The sequence below is a fragment of the Catharus ustulatus genome, chromosome Z (assembly GCF_009819885.2).
Source record: "Catharus ustulatus isolate bCatUst1 chromosome Z, bCatUst1.pri.v2, whole genome shotgun sequence".
NCBI lineage: Eukaryota > Metazoa > Chordata > Aves > Passeriformes > Turdidae > Catharus > Catharus ustulatus.
Window position 1 is genome coordinate 45086984 of NC_046262.2, and position 24009 is coordinate 45110992.

The window sequence follows — 24009 nt, forward strand, 5'->3', positions numbered from 1 at the left end:
TTCCTTCCTTCCTTCCTTCCTTCCTTCCTTCCTTCCTTCCTTCCTTCCTTCCTTCCTTCCTTCCTTCCTTCCTTCCTTCCTTCCTTCCTTCCTTCCTTCTTCCTCCTTCCTTCCTTCCTTCCTTCCTTCCTTCCTTCCTTCCTTCCTTCCTTCCTTCCTTCCTTCCTTCCTTCCTTCCTTCCTTCCTTCCTTCCTTCCTTCCTTCCTTCCTTCCTTCCTTCCTTCCTTCCTTCCTTCCTTCCTTCCTTCCTTCCTTCCTTCCTTCCTTCCTTCCTTCCTTCCTTCCTTCCTTCCTTCCTTCCTTCCTTCCTTCCTTCCTTCCTTCCTTCCTTCCTTCCTTCCTTCCTTCCTTCCTTCCTTCCTTCCTTCCTGGATCCTTCCTTCCTTCCTTCCTTCCTTCCTTCCTTCCTTCCTTCCTTCCTTCCTTCCTTCCTTCCTTCCTTCCTTCCTTCCTTCCTTCCTTCCTTCCTTCCTTCCTTCCTTCCTTCCTTCCTTCCTTCCTTCCTTCCTTCCTTCCTTCCTTCCTTCCTTCCTTCCTTCCTTCCTTCCTTCCTTCCTTCCTTCCTTCCTTCCTTCCTTCCTTCCTTCCTTCCTTCCTTCCTTCCTGGAGTCCTTCCTTCCTTCCTTCCTTCCTTCCTTCCTTCCTTCCTTCCTTCCTTCCTTCCTTCCTTCCTTCCTTCCTTCCTTCCTTCCTTCCTTCCTTCCTTCCTTCCTTCCTTCCTTCCTTCCTTCCTTCCTTCCTTCCTTCCTTCCTTCCTTCCTGACTTCCTTCCTTCCTTCCTTCCTTCCTTCCTTCCTTCCTTCCTTCCTTCCTTCCTTCCTTCCTTCCTTCCTTCCTTCCTTCCTTCCTTCCTTCCTTCCTTCCTTCCTTCCTTCCTTCCTTCCTTCCTTCCTTCCTTCCTTCCTTCCTTCCTTCCTTCCTTCCTTCCTTCCTTCCTTCCTTCCTTCCTTCCTTCCTTACTGGAATCCTTCCTTCCTGAGTCCTTCCTTCCTTCCTTCCTTCCTTCCTTCCTTCCTTCCTTCCTTCCTTCCTTCCTTCCTTCCTTCCTTCCTTCCTTCCTTCCTTCCTTCCTTCCTTCCTTCCTTCCTTCCTTCCTTCCTTCCTTCCTTCCTTCCTTCCTTCCTTCCTTCCTTCCTTCCTTCCTTCCTTCCTTCCTTCCTTCCTTCCTTCCTTCCTTCCTTCCTTCCTTCCTTCCTTCCTTCCTTCCTTCCTTCCTTCCTTCCTTCCTTCCTTCCCTCCTCCCTTCCTTCCTTCCTTCCTTCCTTCCTTCCTTCCTTCTTCCTTCCTTCCTTCCTTCCTTCCTTCCTTCCTTCCTTCCTTCCTTCCTTCCTTCCTTCCTTCCTTCCTTCCTTCCTTCCTTCCTTCCTTCCTTCCTTCTTCCTTCCTTCCTTCCTTCCTTCCTTCACGAATCCTTCCTTCCTTCCTTCCTTCCTTCCTTCCTCCTCCTTCCTTCCTTCCTTCCTTCCTTCCTTCCTTCCTTCCTTCTTCCTTCCTTCCTTCCTTCCTTCCTTCCTTCCTTCCTTCCTTCCTTCCTTCCTTCCTTCCTTCCTTCCTTCCTTCCTTCCTTCCTTCCTTCCTTCCTTCCTTCCTTCCTTCCTTCCTTCCTTCCATTCCTTCCTTCCTTCCTTCCTTCCTTCCTTCCTTCCTTCCTTTCCTTCCTTCCCTTCTGGAGTCCTTCCTGGAAGCCCTTCCTTCGTTAAGTCCTTCCTTCCTTCCTTCCTTCCTGGAGTCCTTCCTTCCTTCCTTCCTTCCTTCCTTCCTTCCTTCCTTCCTTCCTTCCTTCCTTCCTTCCTTCCTTCCTTCCGTCCTTCCTTCCTTCCTTCCTTCCCTTCCTTCCTTCCTTCCTTCCTTCCTTCCTTCCTTCACCTCCTTCCTTCCTTCCGTCCTTCCTTCCTTCCTTCCTTCCTTCCTTCCCTTCCTTCCGTTCCTTCCTTCCTGGAGTCCTTCCTTCCTTTCCTTCCTAGAGTCCTTCCTGGAGTCCTTCCTTCGTAGTCCTTCTTCCTTCCCTCCGTCCTTCCTGACCTTCCCTTCCTTCCGTCCTTCCTCCTGTCCTTCCTGGGAGTCCTTCCTGCCTTCCTTCCTTCCTTCCTTCCTTCCTTCCTTCCTTCCTTCCTTCCTTCCTTCCTTCCTTCCTTCCTTCCTCCTTCCTTCCTTGCTTCCTGGACTCCTTCCTTCCTGGAGGTCTTCCTGCCTTCCTGGAGTCCTTCCTGGAGTCCTTCCTTCCTTCCTTCCTTCCTTCCTTCCTGGAGTCCTTCCTTCCTGGAGTCCTTCCTTCCTGGAGTCCTTCCTTCCTTCCTTCCTGGAGTCCTTCCTTTCTGGAGTCCTTCCTTCCTTCCTTCCTGGAGTCCTTCCTCCCTTCCTTCCTTCCTTCCTGGAGTCCTTCCTTCCTGGAATCCTTCCTTCCTTCCTGGAGTCCTTCCTGTATTCCTTCCTTCCTCCCTTCCTTCTTCCCTTCCTTCCCTTCCTTCCTTTCTTTTCCTATTATTATTTAGTTGATGATATAGCTCTCCCATTACCATGTCACTTGTCAAATATGTCAGCAAGCATCTTTCAGCAGGAACTGTTTGCTTCTTTTATTTTTGTTTGTTCATGCTTTTTTTTTCTCTGAGTCCTAGGAAGCTTCAGTCCTGATGGGAACCAATAAGATGTGCCACAACTTGTATTCTAATACAACCACACACAGATAATGGAACTTGAGAGAGAATACAACACTTATAATTACCTTTTGATTCTGATTTGGTATTCCCCCACCTTTCTTACCCTAAAGATGCTTGAAGCAGAAAAGCAACTACATGGTTTACAACTACTAAGATCCGAGTAGATCTAAGCATGATACAGATACTAGAACATCTCACTTACATGTGATTTTCTCTGTGTTCAAAATAGGTGATATCTACTTTTAAAATCCTTTCCAGTCTTGTTAGTTGTTCCTTCTGTCATGAAGGGTGGTCTCGTTCTGTTTTTCTAGAAACTAACATGACACTATATTTATTCCAGCCGAAATTCTACAGTATATTGATCTAAAAATCCCTTTATATGAAACAAAAAATGCTAATATTGTTATTACTACAGGACTGGTCAGAAATGTATAAAATCCCCCAATGCAATTTCATTAGATTGACATCTTCCTTATTATTTGCTCATGCTTCATTTCTGAAACAAATACATACTCCATTTACTGCAAATTAACTATATTTAAATCAATATGAAAGTCACTGCCTTGATTACAGTATTATTTTAACTTCTATTATTTCACATTACATAATAAATCTACTGATAGTGTTATATTTTGAGTCATATCCAGTACTATTCCATTCCAAAAATCTGAAAGAGTCTAATAATTTTGGATGGGGATCCAAGGGAAAAAAAAAAAGGCTAATTCCCTTGCCAGTAAAATTATAACATAATTATATTTTTTTTTTTTTTAATTGCAGGAGATCAGTTGAGTTTGTTTGCTGTGGAAATTTAGAGGCTGTTTAAATATTTAAGTACACAATTCAAAGGTGGAATGCCCCATGCTCTTGAATAGTTAGCAAAAAAAGTTTGTGGGCATGTACCTGCTCTCTATTTCCACATGTTCTTTGAATGGGGCAGAAGGTAAACAACCCCTATCACTGCTTTCTGTACCCTCCAGCACATCTCTCTGTGACTCTGTCTCCCCCTAACAGCTGGAGACGTGACTTTCTCTGTCTACACACACACACACATAGACACACTTTCTAAGGAGCACTGCATGTACTGTCTGAAATAAATAATTTGGAAAAGGCCATTAATTTTGGGATTCATTGGGTTTTAAAATGAAACAGTTGCCTCAGATGCCTTTTCAGACTCAGTGGGAAAAAAAAGTAGACTAACCTTTGCATCACCTATTGCTTCTTCAGGCTAAAGACAAAGTGAACTGCATCTCATCTGTTGGGACCACTATCCCAGATGTCATTTGACTTCTCAGCATCTCTGGTCTAACACATAGATACTGTTTAGAAATTCTGCTGCTGCTCCATCTCTGCTTTCTACAGAATGACTCCTTTTTCCCATCGTTTTTTACAACTTATTCCACATTATCTTCTCTGGTCTCCTATATACACACATACATCTCTTAATCTTAAAAATTGCTGCCCCTAAATGTTAGTTTGTTGTCTGGTCTTTTGATCCTATTCTTCTTTGCTGAATTGCATATCAAATAAAACCTTAAATTTTAATTATCATTTTCAATACTCACTTTCCAAATTATTCTCTGTTTCAAAATTCACCCTGCTTCTCATGCTTCATTTATTCTGACAATGCTCCAAAGGGTCTGATAGTAGCAGAAAAAAATATACACAGTTTCTTACACAAAGTAAGGTATCTTAGACATACCTTTTGAGCACCCTATGGTGCTGAAATTTAAGTGTTTTTTGGAGAACACTAATATGTTCTTTAGTTAGCAGATGTGTAAACATGCAGCTCACATGCATTTCATTTTGCCTCTCCTTGGCCTATTTGTTTATACTTAGCTGATGAATGCCTCTGAGCATGATCCTGTCCTTGTATGGCTTTGAAATGGGTAGCCAGTGGGTAGGGCAGGGCAGCTTAGCAAGGGACGCTGTTGCTAACAACACCTTGCCGTAGCTGGTGCTAGAATAGCTCTGGTCTGTAAGCATTCCTAATTTGAAAGGTAACTCACACATCGTTAGGTAGGATATTCCATGGATGGCATTTGCTGGGAAAATACAATGTCACTGGTAATGTTTCTAAGTACTGGCTATAGAAGCTCAGTCAGAACTTTTATTCTTTCCTTTCTAATCAAACCCGTATTTCTCACAAAGGTGGGCACAGAGCCCCGATGTTAAGAACAACATTTAGCATATTGACTCATTGTATTAACTTAAACATGATTACAGAGTTAAATGTTGCACACAGGCCAGGTTGTACAGACTTCTTTTAGATTGAGTTAAAAGTTTTAGAAGGATTATTTGTTGATCTATTGGAGCTTGGAATTTTGGTCAAATATTCTTCAATCTTGGTATTGATAAAACAGAGCTCAAAAATTATTTCATTTTTATGTGACTATATCAATAAAACAAATTAACTCCATTACAGCACTCCATAATTATTAATCATGTTAAATTTTCAGTAACAGTGCGATTTAAGCTTAATTTAAAAATGTGTCTTAGGAGTTCAAAGGAAACAGCAAAGTTTGTAAAAGTATAAAGTGAGTAAAGATATTAGGCCTCTTGTTTCAGTGTGTGAGAAGTGTCATCTAAATTTTTCAAGCCAAGTCTTGGCATTAGCTAGAGAGAATTTGGCTCTGCTGAAAGGAACAGACTTCTGTCAATGTCAAGAACAATCCTAAAGAGCAACAACAGCGAACAAAGAAGACTGCATTGAACAAACAGAGCAAAGATTAACATTTATCTGAGCTTTTAATTTGTTCTCACCATTGCAAACTTCATGTTGCTATGTACTCCTTCAATTCAAATATATTTTAAATTGAACTTGTGTCTCTGTAGAGAAATCAAGGCAACTATTTTTGTAAAAATGTTGGAAAATCTCTGCTGCACAAGTCACAGTCAGAGTGTATGTTAACTGTTCAAGCCATTTTGCCAATTCTGTAATTCCTCATGTCCTAATTTTGAAGTTCAAAGTACACTTTAGGTGAGAGTGTTACAGCTTTGACTCTAGGAGGAGAGCAGAAAATATAAAATTGTCAGCAAATTTTAAACAGGAAGATATAAGTTTTTGTACACTCATGTATGACATGTTGTTTGTGGAAAGTACTGAGAGGATAAGTTCTTCTCTCCAGAGGGCACTGGGAACACAGTGTAACTGTCTCAGCATACCCACAGAGGCTCAGCAATCCCAATTTGAATGACTGCTTCAATTAAGAAAGCAGATGGTAATTTCTCCATGGTTTACTTCCTACTAGTGCTGCTGCTAAATGAGGCAAATTTTAACCGTAGCTATGTAGTAGAGAAATGGAAATACTGAACATTATTGCCAAACATATCTTCTTGTGAAAGTAATACTGCTACTGAAAGTTAGTTGATTCTGTTATTTAAAAAATAATGGTAATACTATGTGCTTTTGAAGTAGCTAGATACTCACAGAGTACTCACAGCTAATTCTTGGAAGGCTGGCTAGTCATACACTGCTGGCTTTAGTCCTTGTTTCCAGCTCCTACATCACATGAAAGACAACTAAAAATACATTAAATACTTCTCCATATAAGCAAGTTAAAAAAATGCTGCAATAATGTTAGGTGCTGAAAGTAAAAGTGTTGCATGCAAAGTTATGAAGAGAAGCAAAGGAAATAAAAAAAAAAATTAAAATATTTCTGCTAAAGTGTGGTCTGTGATATAGCAAGAGAATACCTTGACAAGGTTCATTTTCAGAATTTCAGCATGTTTTGGATATTCCAAAACTGTATTGGATATTCAAGGTCAATCACAGATCTAACCAATATTGTTTGTTGCTGTTTGGGCTATGCTTACCACCTCTCAAAACCCATACCCCAAGGAAATAATGTAATGACAGTTGAGTCCATAATAATAAAAAAATAATACTAGAATAACAGTAATAGATGCTTCCCAGATGCCAAATAGCTTATGTGGAAATTTAATAGACTAAAGGTGCTACTGTATAAGGCCAGAGTGTGTACTTTATTGGCAGCACAAATAAAATGTGCAAACACAAATTAACAAAATTTATAAATTGTGAGATTGGAGCTGGCTCCAGTTTCTGAAGTTGCTTGCCTGCCTACTGACACAGTAAGTTTATAGAGATTTGCATTATATTGAAGATTTATCTCACACTTACTTCATATTCTTGATTTTTCATTTATACTGTAAACTCACTGTGACTACTAGACTAGTGTAGATGTAGAAGGGGTTACAGGCGACCGTGCCCCTGGTAAGTCACAGTTGTACTAATTACCAAAGAAGTGGAACAGCTTACCCTTAATGGGTTTCAGCTATGACTAATAGAGATAAGTGTGATAAAAGGAGTGGGCTCATTGATCAAGAGGGTTTTAGAGGCAGAGGGTCTGGAGAAAGAGGACTTTGAGGAGCCCTGAGGAAGGAGGAATAATCCAGAGAGATACCAAGAACAAAGCAAAGAAGAGAGAAGTTTCAGTAAAAGATCTGCTGTGAGGTCAGTCTGGGTCTGATAGAGTCAGAGCCTGCTGTTGGAGCCTGCAATCATAGCTGAGCTGGGTAAAAGCTGGGTGAAAGCTATCCTTGCAGTCACAGTCCAGCAGGGAATAGCTAGCAGTCAGAGTCTGCAGCTGGACCCTACAGTAGGAGCTTGCTCTAGTCGGAGTCAGGATGGATAAGCTGTAAAGAAGAATAAACTGGGAACCTTTTCATCCTGAATAAGTCTGTGTCTTGGCTCATTTTAACCCCCAATGACAGACATGCTGCTACAGTTCAGGGTTGGTTTTTTGTTGTTTAAATCCTTATTGTTCCCTCTGCTGGGACATCTGTACACTTTTGATAAGAGTAATTCTTATCAAGAACTCAACTTGCAAAATGTATGATGCTGGGAGCCACCAGTATCAAGGATTACTCACCTTAGACCAGTCTCCCATTCTCCAGACATAGCATTTAGAATAGTCCTCACAGTCCTCTGCCTCTTTAGGTCTTGTGGACAAAACACATTTCTTGCGTGGATTGGTGCACCTCACAGTCCGATGTCGTACTCCCTTACCACACTTTACAGAGCACTGTTGGAAAAAATTGTTTTTCAGATTTCTACAAAATTCACGTAACTCATTTCATCCCTGTCTATATTATATCTGCCAAGCCAGCATAAATATTTCCCACCTTCAGTGATCTCCTAACTCCCAAACTTCAACTGCATCAATACTGTATTTATTAAAAAAAAACTGAACAAAAATTCCTTATGGGACAAATTGATAACTGATTCATTTTTAGCTAAAATTAGATTAAAACTTACTAAAGGAAAAAATAGGCTTTTGAATAAGAAAATATCTGAAAAGTCATGATTAAATGAATGCAAATGTTATACTACAAATATTAGGCAATCTTTCTCCTTTGAATGAAAGGAAGTACAATGAAAGCAAATCAAAATAACATTTATAGGAATATGATATGAAACAACTTCAGAAAAGCTCTGTTAGTATCTAACAGCATTTTTTGCGAGAAGGAAAAAAAATGTGGAATGGAAAAGTAAATATTCCAAAACCAGGCAGTAACGCAGACTGAACTTCAAGATTCAAAGTGACTATGTAGACAGCATATGAAAGCTCTTTTCAGGTTGCTCAGAAGGTCCTAATCTATGGGATTTTTCCATCATCCCCACTTACAGAGCCAAAAATGATGCCATTTCCTTCTCAAAACATTATCACTGCTTTTGATCATCCCACTGCTTGCAGTTCAAAACTCTCCTCTGCCAAGCTGATTATAACTGCAGGAGGCAGTAATGGCTAGCTTCCTATATAATGGCGATAGTAGAAATGGCCATGGGAAATACCTCGCTCTTCAAAAAATATTTATTGCCTCCAACAAAAACATGCTCTCTCATTTCTCATCTCTGAATGAAAAAAAACTGACTAAACAATCTATGTATTTCTTTTTCTCACCTCTGTAAATGGAGGTCTTGCTTCTCACAACCAGCCCTTGTATCATAAAACTCTGTACCACACCAGAAACTGCTGGTATTTACATCTCCTATCTCTACCTTAGCATCTGTTTTCATCTTTGAAAACATTTCCTATTTATTAGTTCTTTCTTGCTTGGGAATCAAGGAGTTCTGCTGAGTAGAGAAAATCAAAGAAGGGACTTTATTCAAAAGAAGAAGCTGCTATTTGTGTTTTGATCATGGTGGGATCCATACCACAGCTTCTAGTATGGGAGGTAATCAGAATTGCCTTTATTCTTTTAATGAAGGGAGAAGTTCCAAATAACCATTTCATCTTGTTCAGATGGCAGTGAGAACAGTACTCTTCTTCCTCCATGGTCAGTTAATTTTAGAAGAAATCAAAGATGAAGAAAGCCAAATGGAAGAGCACATTTAAAGGTTTTAATTTAATGAAGCTTTTTGAACAATAATTGCATTATACAGCAATCCTTCAGGATGCAACATATATGAAATTTTTTTATGTACAAGCCCATTTGCCTATTGCTGTTGCTTTGGAAAAAAGCAAAGAAAGAGGAAAGGAAGAAAATGTCTTTCTTTGCCAAAGGCTCCCCTCAAAGCCTCTCTGAACCAGGATAGCATCACCCATCTGCTGATCAACATCCCTTGATACAAAAGTACATCCCAGATATTCTCACACTGAACCCAAGGTCTTGTAGCTGGCAATTTTACTAATTCTATTTGCCCCTGGTTGCCCACTACTAAAGACAGGATATACTTGATTATACGTGCTTGAGAACTGGCCAGTAGAGACTGTTGCATTACATTAACTAGTGAAATGTAGTAGTTATATACAGCTGGTCTTCCTAGCCTCTGAACCCTTTGTTGAAACATTGTATGAGGACCATGAGAATCATTACACTGAGCTGTGCCACTTGATGCTGAAAAAAAAACCTTATTTCCAAAAAAACTACTGAGGCACAAATAATGACTGTGGAGTATTTGTATAAATTAATGCAGCACCTCAGACCAGACTCCTGCCTCCCACACTGTCATGCAGTCCTGGCCTTCACAGCGCTGTGCAGAAGCAGGCTTTGGCCCCAGACAGTCCCTCTCCCTAGCTCTGATCAGGGTCCCATTTCTGAGCTGCTGTGTGCAGGCTACTTGTCTGTTCTGGGTGCCTTTCCCACATGTCCTTGAACACGGTGTCCATTCTGTCATCATCCATCTGCAAAGAAACACAGGCAATGCTATAATATGAAATCAGGAAGGGAAAAATTCCATCACATCTTATTCTCTTGCTTACCAGTGTATACACCCAAGACACACTTGCATATTTTCAGTCCCTTTTACTGTCATTTTGCTAATGGAATATTTATTAATCTAACATATATTACATTACATATGGTATTAATGTAAATTTCCTCCCCAGCCCACGATCCCTATGTTTTCAAAGTACTTCCCTCTTATTATAATCCCAATTAGAAAATTTCCAAAATATGCATCCCTGATCAGTCTGCCTGTTATTCTCAGTATGTCTACCTATGTGAAGTGTATGCCAAGCATGTAAAGTCCAGCATTCCTTGAAAACACTCTGTTACAAGACAGAACCACTCAAGTGTGAAAGACTCATTGCCCTGGAAAAAGCACAAAAGCTCATAATTCCTCATGTTCTTCAGAGTAAGGCCTAATGGGGTGCATGGTTTAAATCACAACATCAAGGAAGGCTGATGCAGTTTGGCAGAGCCCACATACCTGGAGAACAATCATTCTAGAACATAATTTTCCCCAGATGGTCTGTAGATCCCGATTATGGCCATGTGCCCTTAAAAATCAAACAGTTCTGCTCCTGATGCAGTACACAAGAGTTTTCAAGGAGACTTAGTTTTCAAGGAGAGTTTTTGGGAAACTGAGATCGAATAAATTTGTTTCAACCTTCTGGCATGCATTTATAGCAAGGAAACGAAGCATTTATCTAAGGGTTTTTTTGTTGTCAATACAGATATATAATTTATAGATTATGACTTGTCAAGATAATTAAATAGACTTTAAGATATTTCTTTATATGCCAATAGCAAATAAGTATTTATGCAAGTGTATGCTTTAGTAACATTTCTGTTGAAAGGTAATAATATTTTGTAATGATCGCTTACAGTGTATCAAAAATTGGATCATTAAATTGTTTACAGTTCTCAGCACAGCATCTCTCAGTATCAATTAGCAAAGTTTTCAAATTTTCACTTAAATTGGTAAAAAACAAATGTTGAAAATTTATGGCAGACAATGCCACAGAAAAAGATCAGATTATTCCATTTCAATCTATTAAGTGTACAGTGATGTAAATAAAATAAAGATCTTCTCAAACATGCATAGAATGAAGTTATTATAAATCATTCCTCCAAAGAATAATACCCTAGTTTGGGAAATACCAAATGTCAGCAGTTTTGTCTTACTTAAAATGTATCATACCTTGCATTTTATCAGTTTCAGTACCTCATCCTTTCCAAGACAGCTATGTCTTCTAGCTCACTTTACATACTTTCTTGAATAGTATTTGCATTTAATTTATTTTGCATTATTTTGTTTAAAAATGCCATCTACCTGTCCTCCAGATGACTGCAGCACACTGATCCCAGTGCTTACTCGTGGGGATGCTAGCCAGCTTTTGCTAGCTGCTCTCCCCTCCCTTGAAAGGTGCGGACTTGCTCTAACTTGCTTCAAAGAAGTACATGCAATTCTCAAGGACCGCCTCAAGTAAATTCTTAGCTACCAAGTGGCACCACTCTGAAATGGGCCACGGTGCTGGGCTGGTCAGCCAGTGCAAGGAGCAGGCTGCCAGTTTAGCTGCAGGGACATCAGTGGGTGGTGGGAGGGCTTTGCTGGGCATGGGCTGCATGAGGAGCTGGCTCATGCCTCTTGCAATGTTCAACCACCAGCGTCTGGTTCAGGCCATTTATTGATCCACATACAAGGACCTTCCTCTCCTGGGGTAAGAGGAAAGAGAAGAGTGAGGGGCAAGCTCACTACACTTCAAGTTGAATAAATGTAGAAAGAGTGATTAACAGGGGTTTATATCTTATTCATTATTTAGGGTATCCAGAGTTTATCAGAGTTTTAAAGATGCAAAGCCTTGCTCAAAAAAAACCCCAAACACTAAAACATATCACTAATTAAGACTACTGGATTAAATGCCATATATGTCTTTATACAAATAGCATTTAAATTTCAGTTTTGTAGTACAGATAAGCCTGCAAGAATACAGTAATTTCATGACCATAAGGTGCACCGGACTATCAGGCACATCCCCCGGGAGTCGGCAAAATTCGCAACTTTGTAGATAATGTAAGGTGCACCGGACTATACTACGCACTTTTTTTTTGCAGTGAGGATCCACCCTCACCTCCCCCGTGCAGTTGCTGGCCGAGGCCGCGCCTCAACCTGGCAGCCATTGGCCCCCGGGCCCGCCTGTACCCGGTGGGGCTGGGCTATGCCCGCTGCTGCTCCGTGCCACCTCCACAAGGCCGAGGCATACCCGCCACTGCTCAGCCCCGCCTCCCCGGGGCTGGGGCACACCGCCGCTGCTTGGCCTCGCCTCCCCAGGGCCGGGCTATGCCTGCTGCTGCTCGGCCCCACCTCCCCAAACCCCCGGGCCCGCCTGTACCCGGCAGCCATGGGGCCCCGGGCCCCCGGCCATGCCTCCACCTGGCTGCCACGGCAATGCAGCCCCACCTGTACCCGGTAGGAGGGGCGCCACAGGTCCCGGCCCCACCTCCACCTGACAGCCATGGGGCCCTGGCCCCACCTGTACCCGGTAGGAGGGGTGCTGCGGGCTCGTGGCCCCGACTCCACCTGGCAGCCATGGGGCCCCAGGCCCCTGGTCCTGCCTCCACCCGGCTGCCACGGCAACGTGGCCCCGCCTCGACCTGGAAGGAGGGGAACCGCGGCCCCCCGGGCCCACCTCCACCCGGCAGTCATGGGGCCCTGGGCCCGTCTGTACCCGGCAGGAGGAGCACCGTGGGCCCCTGGGCCCGCCTCCACCCGGCTGCCACAGCCCTGCCAGCTTTCCCCACAGCTCACAGCTCTCACTTCCGTGTTGGCAAATTTCCAAACTTTGTACATTATACAAGGCACACTGGATTATAAGGCACACTTCTCGGTTTGGGACAAAATTTTAGTCAAAAGCGTGCGCCTTATAGTTGTGAAATTACTGTACTTCCTGAAGAAAGGAACTAACTGCTTTATTAAATAAGAATTGATTTAGGCATCCCTAAATCAATGGACTCTCATTAAAACTCAGGAGGAACAATTTCCATCATTTGTGTTTTCCCTATATTTTACATTATAACGTTTTGGATGAATGTATTTACTGCCCTTTCATTGCCAGACGCAGACCACTGTAAAATTTTTACACCTAGATATTATAGTTTAATTTAACCAAATCACTATTACCTTGTCTGGCAGGGCTGTTCGTTGCACTTGCGGATCTGTGGTTCAGGTTTTGTTAAATATTTGCACTTCTTGTTGTCTACAAGACTGATATTCTTGTTCATAATCTTTGTGCAAGAGACCGTTGTCTTTCTTTCACCTAAAATAGCCAGAAGCAGGTGTGTGAGGAAACCAAGAATATGCATATTGTTAAGTACACAGACACAGCTATTTCATATATAAGAAAAGAACTGCAAAACCGGTGTAAAAAATTCAAAGCTAGCAGGGAACCTGAAAGAAATACTACAGTTTGTAGGGAACATTGTGAGTTTCTAACCTAGTCTTTGCACACCAAGAGTTTTTCTGCTTTACTCCTGCAAGCAGTTATAGGCCAAACCCATACCATTACCCTTTCTGGAATAATTTTCTTTCTCAACCACTAAAATGCCAGCACTGGGCAAAGCTTGCAGAAAACTACAAAGAGAAGTATGGTTGCTGATTACTACATAAAATGACAAAATAAATGAAAAATTGTGGCTGGCACTCAGATAAGAGGAATTAGCACGTGCATCCTTCAACAGGCAGCCTGCATCATTTCCCATGAACTAAAGAGGCCAGACGACCTGACCTGCATGGTCAGAAAATCATTTAGGAAGCTGGGCACTGCTGCATAGATCCAGTGCATGCTCTATACAGAGTCCATGTCCTGATGGGTGGCATGGAGCCTGGTGTCTCTTGAACATGGAAACATTAGAAATTAGAATTTAATATAATACCAACAACAAGCAGTAACTTGCAATTCGACTGGAGCTTGAATTTTAGAAAACGCAATCCTTGAATTCAGGATTTCAGTTAGAAGAAAACAGGCCCATAACCATTTGTTCTTATAGTTACTTTTTCTCTGTCTGGAAGTTTACTGGCGAAGGGGCTGCGTGCATCAGCAGGGCAGGCTTAAGCATGCACGTTCACCAGAGGTCAAAAACGAGCCTGTGGAAGGAGCAGTTAAGCTATAAATGCACATTATGTGCATGAGCACTGCTGACATTTTATACAGTGCTTGTGTATGTGAGAGCACATGTAACTAATCTATCATATCACAGCGTTTGAAATGTTTGACAATTCTTTCTGCACTTATGTATACATCTAAGTATTCATATTCTCTCCCACGCAAAGAAAGCCTTTCTGCAACACTGGAGGTCGCAGACCAGTTACTCATATAAATACACACAAAACCACATGGCTTCATCAATAGTTTTACCCTGACAAACACTTTCAGCATTTAAGCAAAATTATGGATAATCATTATTTATTCAGATTAATCACAATCTGGATGTTAAATTTCAATCAAAAATAGTTTGAATTAAAACTGCAGTATTTTAATTTCATTATTGCTTGATATTTAAGCCAGAAAGTAAAAGAAAAGTGAAAATAGTTTTGTCTAAAGTAAGAAAAATCTTTCAGTAGTATTTCAGAATATTTACCTTCTAGGGAACTTTGTAATAACTCAGTTATTTCAGACAATAACATAAAATGAAGGCCAGTTACAACAGAAAAAATGATAAACATTAGAGTAAAACATTTAAATATTTATTTAAGCATTAATGTAGAATAAATTACTGGCATACTGCATGTTAAGATTTCTGCAGATAATAGAAATATTTAGAAATATCTGGGGTAAAAATGACACATTTTAGTAGCATTACAATTATCTCAAAAATGCATCAGGAAACTGTACAAAGTGTGAATTCACAAATAAACAGGGGTGTACCATTAAGAATCAGAGGATGCTACTAGCATCATGAACAAAATACCTTCTAGGGAAGAAGCTTTCTTACCAAACCACAAAAAGCATATTTATGAAAACTACAGCAATCCTTCATGACACCAGGACTGTTCACACAGAGGAGCTAGAACACTGTGTTCTTTATGCTGCTGTTATGATAAAGAAAAGCATTTTCAGGCTTTCCTATTCAGTCACAAGGCGCATGGCAGTTTTCAGAACTGTTGATCAGAGTAACCATGACTGTTGAGGTTGTCAGCACGTAAGACAGGTATCAAAAATCAATACAGTGTGCACAGGCTGACTAATTGCACGAGGTATTAACAGATCACTGCACACTGCATTTATTAAAAAATAAACAAACCCTCTCTGCAGTGTTTTTTAAGTGTAATTATCATTTTAAGCAACATCTTATAGAAAACAGTTTGAAAGACTTTTGTTACATCAATACTGTCCATATTCCAATATTTGTTTTCAGAATCATATTTTGTTCTTCCAAAATGACATTTTTTATGGTTAATAAGCATAAGAAAAATATCACATTGGCATACTAATATCTGCTGTTGCAATATTTGTTCCATATGTTTTTGGATCATCCTCAACTCATGTTACTAACTGTACTTATTTGATCTGAGACTGGGATTCAGCTTTTCTGTGGTTTGAAATGTCTCTTACAGATCATTTATCTTCAGTAGTTCCAAACAGAGAGTGGAATGCACTTTCTATTCTTGTTCTAGCTCTTGCACTTGTACTTCTTCTTGGAAACTGTGTCCCGAATTTGCTTGTTAGTCAAGATTTTGTTCCTTCATTACCATATTTTCCTACCTTTTATATATAAGTTTGAATCTTTTCCTAGAGCTATCACAGTATTTTTAATGCAATCAGAAAGCATGAAACTGATGTATACCTACATTGCATGGTAAAATGCAAGTCACAATGAGGGTATTAGCATTAAACATACAGCACTGACCATCAGAATCATAATTCTATATAAACACACAGTGTTTGTACATATAGGTGCATATTGCATACACACATTTGCAGTGTGTATATATATGCATATTGTATACACATTTATTTGATACATGTGTGTGTGTATGTGGGCGTGTGTGCTTGTACATTTTTATTTTATTTTACCTCCTCCACATACAGCATCACAGTCTTCCCAGGTAGAATGCGTCCACATGAAAAGGGGCTCTGGTACTTTAGAGCTCTGATTTTCAGGCAGAGGATCCAGTGGGATTGTGTATTCATAGTGTAAACCATAGCTCTGGTCATGGAAGAGCAGCACCTGCAAGATACAAAGAAGGAAAACCTTCCTACATACACAGGCACTATGGAAGACAAACTCCAAACTGCAAGTGGATCACCTTGAAAAGCACAACAGAATGACTTGATGCTCAATTGCCTTTCAGCCCTCCTAATGGATTTACTAGAAGAAATTACAGTAATTTCACACGTATAAGGCGCATCCTTTTGACTAAAATTTTGGTCCGAACCTGGAAGTGTGCCTTATACCCCGGAGCACCTTATATATGAACAAAGTTGGGAATTTTGCCAACCCAGAGGTGCGAGCCTGCAGCAGCACCGAGCCAAGTCCGCTCAGCCCTGGTGGCAGCGTCGAGCGGGGACTGCCCGGGGCTGGGTGGGAACACTGGGCAGGGCTGGCCTGCGGCAGCCCCAAGCCAAGCCAGTAAACCCCGCGATCACGCGATTCCATTACTAATTTGTTACTTTGTTGCACATGGATCCTCGCTTCAAAAAAAAAGTGTGCCTTATACACCAGTGCGCCTTATTTATGGACAAAGTTTAGAAATTTGCTGACACAATGAAGTGCGCCTTATACTCATGAAATTACTGCAATTAGAATATCCAAATCAAGCCAATGGCAAAAAATATTTTGCTTCATTAAAAAAATTCCTTTAATTTAAAGGATTTGAATTGTGAACTGCTTCCCTACCATGTCCACTTCTTTTCTTATAAACTTTTTCTTTCCTACACTAAAATGGATCAAAATTCAACTTTTTCACGGAGAACTCGGTGATTGCAATTCTGAAAAGGCTATGCTGTGCTACAGTCAGCCAGGACTAAGACCACCTGAAATTATTTTGAATCTCTCTCCTTATCTGACACATCAGCTTTTTATGGCATTTGTGGGAATGCTGAGACCTTCAATCCTGCCCCAACAACACAAAGATTGCTCTTAGATTTAAATGCATTTTTTTACAAGCAGGCTGACCAAATTTGCTCCCACCACTCTCCTTACCCCCTCCTTCCCACTTTTGTAGATATATATGTAAACACAAAAGCAGGTGTATATTACATCGATCTCATTCTCTTGAGGAGTCTGGAAAAAAAATATTAGTTACTGCACTATGTCATGGAAATCAAGTAAAAAAACCTAATTGTCATACCAGTAAATGTAAAGGTGATGTTGTGGGACCTTTGGCTGATATTTTCTCCCAGAGACCTCTCCGAACATAATGGACTGTGGTCCCAGCAATATTGAATGTTCCAGAATGCTCTATCTTCCAATCACTATTGATTGACTGTTTTCCAGCATCCCTAAGAGCTGCAAAATACATGAAAAAAACCCAATATAAAAGGTGTCTGTTCAGTAGTGATTTTCTTCTCCTCTCACGTCCTGTTTGGATAATTAAAAAAGTAGGTGAAATTCACCTAAATCTGATTGCAAAGATATTTATGGATCCTACTGTACATGAACTTCAGTTCGTATGTGCTTCAGAAATACCTTCTGGAGGGAAAGCCAGGCAAATTCATGTGTACTTAACATTACTTGATGCTAGTATCAGCGTTTAAATGCCTGAGAAGACTGACAGGTTCTAGCATAATTCATAACTTGAACACTGAATTACTTTAAGGCAAAGGGAACTATTCCCTCATTGCAGGGTGTCCATTTCTGTAATCCATAAAAGCGTGGGAAACACAATTTTCCCAAGAGACTCTTCAAGATTTGTGGAAAAAAAATTAAATTCTAGTTCAGAATTCTTCCCTCTAATAATCACACTTGTCTTTTCTGCACCTTAGAATGTGATAAGAATTTAGACACTTTCACCCCATAAGTGCATACTTCTAACAAATAGAAGCTTGTTCTTTCAGCTGAATAATTTCTCATGTTGACCCAATTTATACTTAAAAATATGATCAAGTCAGGTAAGATATTTCATACTCTGTGAACAAGGGATTTAACATTAGTTTTCTATAGTAAATGGAATAGATTCTTCTGTGAATGATTTGTAATTTTATGTTGTTTCACTTTATTTTATTTTATTTCATTTTGTTCCAAGCAGTTCTGAATAATCATGTGAAATAGACTTGAAAACACCTTCTGTACAAGAAGTTTTACATGTTTGACTTCATTGAAATTGTATGTTTGGCATCAGATTGTTGTAAGACAACCTCCACATGTTCTAAAATTTCCCTTTTTAAAGTTGTAAGTTAATGTGAGTCACTCCTGTAATCATGTCCTCTCCTATTCATATTTATACTGTTATGTTTTGTTTCCATGGGAAACAATGGCAACAGGCCTATGGACTGGCAGGAATCCAACTGAATAAGACACCACTGATGTGTACCACTACAGCACTGTGTAGTAGACGTTAAGACTATAAAATCCATTAACACTGCATAACAGTCTTGTGCTAAAAAGAATCAGTGATTCTACAAGATTTAAAAACCAGTATTTTAAGTTTAAGCATTCAATTGTTAATGGTAATTAAGTTACATTAATGTTCAAACTGTTGGGGCTAATCCTCTTCTCGGTGGAGAAATTAAAAAAAAAAATATACTCAAACATGCAAGGTCCAGCCAGGTCATGCTACTCCGATGGAGTAGCATTCTCTCCCCAGAGAGAAGCAGAAATTGTTCTGTCTGGTCTTTAAAATGAATGTGTGTGCCACAGCATGCAGACATGTGCAGGAAACTGGAATCTCAGCACAGAATATAGAAATACACCAGATCTTGCATTTTCTGCTTTCAGATTCCTCATATGAGTCACTGGTCTTAGACAAAGTCAGAAAGCGTGTCCTTAAGCCTTGAATTTGGACTTGGATTCAGGCAGTGCAGCTTCTGTTCTTCACTCTGTCACACCCCATTTTGTAAGCAAGTTCACTGAATTTTATTCCATACTGCACACATATTCCTACTCTTCTTAACTTTTGACAGAGGAGGTTGCTCTGTACAAAGTAACTCAAAATAGGAAGAACATTCAGAACACAAGATATCTTCTCTCTGGCAATTCAAGCAATACACCTACAACTGAAAAGTCACCCAAAGAAAACTTGAACTGGGAAAGTCTACCGCAATTGTAACCACAACCACAATTTCAGTGCTAAACTAAGGGAACTACTTACAACTGTATCTCTGTGGAGCATAAAACAGCCATCATAAAAAATGCCATCATAACAATTACATTTAAGTGATGGTAAGTGCAATGGATTTTTAATTACTGCATAAGGACTATATACCCTTCCAATTTTAATGTGGTGTGAGAGGCTACACAGACAGAAAGATATAACAAATCACAATTCAGTTATTGCATCTTCCCTCAGTGGAAGCCACAGTGCCCTGGTTCTGGTCCTCCACTTGCTAAATCAGTACCTACTAATAATTATTTTAAAATATGGACAAATCACTCTACTGAATTAACTTAGAGAATTTTCTTTTCTGCTTTGTCCAAAATATAGTTATATTTCCAGAAAAGTATCAAAGGAATGCCATTTTGACTGACCCTTACTTTTCTACAGAAAATGTAAAAGGTATCTGAAATTCAATTCTAAATGCAAGTACATTCACTGATATTTTTAGTCAAAGTAATTGCTTCATTTCTATTCAGATTATCAGCTATCACTTCAATCCATTTTAAGGACATTAAGACTTGAGATTTAAGTAATTTTTGAAAACAGCAGGGCTAATACTGACTGATTGCTAGTTGCCAGTGTCCTCTTTATTACCCTATCCTCTTTAAATTTGGTGCAGCTTTCCCTTTTCTTCAACCAGTGGGGACTTCACCAGGCTGCCATGATTTTTCAAATATACTTGAGAGTGGCTTTATAACTACATTAGCAATTTCTCTCAGGACCATGGGATGCATCTCATTAGGTTCTATATATTTGTGTATGTGCAGGTTCCTTAAGTACTCTTAAATCTGATGTATGATGGGAAGAACTTCATTCTACCACTCCCTGTCATGATGTTGAGGGACTTAAAAGATGTGGAAAAGCATTTAGCACTGAAGCAGAGTAAAAAAATTGCAAAGCACTGCAGCCTTTTCCATGCCCACTGTCATTAGTTTTTCCTGTCTTATTTTTCAGTGAGTGTTGTGGGTATGCATATTTTCTTTACTGTTCCCTTTCTGACTAAAAACCTGTAGAAATCTTTATTAATCTCCCCATTCCTTGCCAAAAACAGCAACACCTGTGCCCTAGTTTTCCTGAACTTATCCCCACACATATGAGCAGCATTCCTATATGCTTTCCAGGATATATGTCCCTGGTTCCACTGCCTGTGCATTCCCTGCTTAGACTTTAGTTTGACCAGGAGGTCCTTACTCACCCATGCTATTGTGTTGCCCTCCTTGCCTGATTTCTTATATGTTGGAATAATTGAGCACTTTTGCAATCTAGGAAAAAACATTATCCTTAATTGTTATTAAAAACTATTATCCTAAATCTTTAAAGAGCTGCCAGTTCTGTTTTGCTCCTGTATACCCAAGGGCAGTTTCCCAGGCAGTACCATCTATCAATTCCTTAGACAACTGACAGTTCACTCGCATAAAGTCCTGGCTTTAGTCTTTACCTGGCCCATATCCTTAAAAATCATGAGTTCCAGCAGGGCATGGTCATTGCAGTCTAGGCTGCCACCAAACTCTCTAAATAGTTCATCTGTGTTGGGAAGCAACCAACAATGTCCAGGAACACTATTACCCTGATCTATAATTTAGATTAAGAATTTATCCTCAATATACACCAAGACTCTCCTCTTGGTGTGTTGCTTTTCCAGCAGATATCAGGTTACTGCAATTCCTGAGCCAGATCAGAGACTGCAAGCATGAAGTGTGATTCCTGTAGCTGAAGTAAGAGCACTTCATCAACACACTCCACTTGGTTAGGCAGCCTATTGTAACCCCCAACAAAGAAGTTTCCTTTGTTAGCCTGGCCTGTAATTTTTACCCATAGGCTCTCAACCATTTCCTACAGTCCTCTATATATGAAAGGAAAACATGCTTAGTCTCAGTGAACTCTAGTCTCTGCATTGCTCTGGGGGGTGGGGGGGAGATGGGACCAGGTTCTCAACTGGCTTCCCTTGAAATCTGAAATTACACTCTGCAAATATTGAACACATTCAGTTCTAGGTATTTTTAAATTATTTACATCATCAGAAATGAGGGATTCAAAATTTTTCAGACATCATCTGCTTTCCCACACCCTCCTTCTCAAAATGTGCCTCAACATGCTTTTTTGTTGACTAGGAAGCATTTCATAAAATAAATCACATGGAGTACAACACAGCTATAGCCTGGATGCTTATAAGAGCATTGGCAATTACAATGTCATACTGTGTTACACTGCAAATGCGGACGGTCTATTCCCCTGAGGTAGCCTGATCACATATCTGAACATAATGAAACAGCTAACCCACTTCCTCAGTTCAGCTGAAAATGAACAGTTTCTCTCATTTCTGATCAGCATAAAATAACTTTGGGGTTAGGACTGTAAGTAATTTCTATAGTTACACTCCACTAACACATCACATTAATTCATTATAAAGCCTGATCCTGTCATGTTGTTATTCAAGTGTCTCATGAATGAGCTCTCTAATTTCAAACCTAGGGCTTCTAAGACAGAAATACTTTAATTTTCCTTTTGGTATTCTATATTAATTTTTTTTTTTGAAAGCTTGTAACATTTGCCAAATATAAATGAAAATTTAGCAACTGAAAAGGTATTATACCATAGGAATCTAGATAACGCTTGAAACAACTTTTTATAACTGTTCTTATAATATTTTTAAAAGTATCTGATAGTTAACCAAGTCTCAAAAATGTTACCACTGCTAATTCAGTCTTTAAAAATAAAGAACAAAGTTATATCTATAGTAATATTTTATTTCAAAAACTACTAAGTTTATGCTTTAGGAAATGTTCTTTACTTAAATAAAAACTCTCCACCCACTACAATGCTACATATAATTCCCAGTCCTGAATATTGTACTTATGAAAGAAAGACTTCACACAAAGAAGACATCTGTTCAACAGCACAATTATCCAATGATGCTGCTAGTGTGGGCTGTACTTCTACTAATCAATTTAGCAAAATCACTGCAGCTTCCAGATCATAATGATTCTGTTTCCTGACTATAAAGCAAATCCAGAGAAGGGCACTGTATTTTGATTCCTTCTGCGTTTGACCTGTGCTCTACAACAATGATCAAATCCTCCTTCAATTAAAACTGTCTTCTAAGCAACAGCTTCTAGTATATGCTGTAATAAACATACATAAACATGAGTTGTTTACCCCTCATCTCCAATTACAGAATTATTAGTTGTATAGTGAGCTATGTTATCTCCAAACCTTGTCCTAAAACGTACTTATGACAATTAGTAAAATGAAATAGTGTTGGTCTGTATTGACTAATTTCAAGTACAGAACCAAGTATGGTACCACATAAATTAGCATAAAGAACTATAAGAAACATGAAAGAATTTAATCTGTTTTACCTTTCATATTTTTTAACTACAGTATTGTGAAGAAACTTGCTTCTAAGAATAAAGACTTAAGTCCTTACCCCAAAACTTTCATTATGCTACGCCTATTCAAAAACTATTCCTTTGCAATTCAGGTCCTGATGCTTTCAAAATAACCTATAAATAAAGAAAGTTTAAATACCTTGTCCTAGTTAAAAAAAAGAAAAAATGGTGCAACAACACAGGTTTTAATTCAAGATATTTCAATGGACCTGTTACTGGGTCCCCGCAAAGGCTTACAAAAAAAAAAAAAAAGGTGTAGGGCTCAATAAAAGATATTGCACAGAAATACTGGCTGATTCTCATTCAGATATAAACCAGTAAAATTAATGAAAACAAAACTAAAGTAACAAGCAACTAGGAGCTAACTGGCAACTTTCACAAATGAGCACCATGACTGACACCATTTCATGGGCATAAAAACCATTACATTCTTTTTACCTTTTGTGGGGTAAGGGTTAAATCAGTTTGCTGCTCATGAAGAAGGAATAAATTTCCCTAAATGCAATGCCAGATTTTATTTATTTATTTTTTGCATATAAATACTAATAAATAATAGTATAAATAAATAATTAATAGTATTTCTATTTTACACATATGTCAATAGAAACTTCAGTTATTGTTTTAACACTCTTACATATCCATGTCTGTTTCATTGGGAAAAATTAAATATTCCAGATCTCTAAACCACCCTGGGAGGTGCAGGCCTTGAGGCAAACCAGCAGTCACCCACTGGTAACCCAAACTGTCAAAATTAAGATTCACTATCTTCAACATTCTCTCAATGAGTACTGAGAATACTCAAATATTTCTCAAAATGTAAATATTACTTTAGAACATAACTAAGAAGAGTGACCAAACCAAGGAATTTTTTATCTCCTTGTCCTATTTCTCATATTATATCTCTCTCAATTTAAAATTAAGCACTGCACAAAATAATACCAATTATGGTATTTCATATATTCGCTTAAACTCTGTAACAAAAATGGTAACAAAGATACTCACCTAAACAACTTCTTTAGATCTCATTAAAAGAGAAATATTTTTTGTTTAACCAGTGAAAACTAATTTCACTTAAATTGAAAAACTAAATGAAAAAAATCACTGTGATTTATGTTTGTCTATTAGAAGATTCAGACAATTCAAAATAGTGCAAAGAAATACTTTTGTGCTTTTCAGTCTAATTTTAGAATTTCTGTTTGACTTTGTTAGTGAACTGCTATATATTGTCCAGTGTGTCTTCTTGTTGTCTGAGCATAAATTATTTTATGTTTGAGCATAAAATTCTTTTCAGTAGTTCTCATGTGCTTTCCATATGTAAAATTGAAAATGTAAAAGTATGCACAGACTTTTTTTACATAATCTAAATACAGAGTTTGAAATAATCTCTAAAGAAGATGAGACAAAAGTCCAAAAGAAGACCTATATGAAAAATGGTTCTGTAATGATTTGTTCAGTTCCTTA

The 24009-nt window shown here is 39.1% G+C and overlaps 1 protein-coding gene across 2 annotated transcripts in view; it reads right to left on the minus strand.

Moving 5' to 3' along the window:
* ADAMTS19 (ADAM metallopeptidase with thrombospondin type 1 motif 19) overlaps nt 1-24009 on the minus strand; it is a 166597-nt gene that overhangs the window by 31432 nt on the left and 111156 nt on the right. For both annotated transcript variants that reach the window (XM_033085815.2, XM_033085814.1), the window contains 5 exons: nt 17195-17352; nt 15918-16071; nt 13025-13160; nt 9599-9803; nt 7548-7700 (listed from right to left, as the gene is read on the minus strand). In XM_033085815.2, the coding sequence (XP_032941706.1) occupies nt 7548-7700; nt 9599-9803; nt 13025-13160; nt 15918-16071; nt 17195-17352 (806 nt within the window). The remainder of the gene's footprint in view (nt 1-7547; nt 7701-9598; nt 9804-13024; nt 13161-15917; nt 16072-17194; nt 17353-24009) is intronic.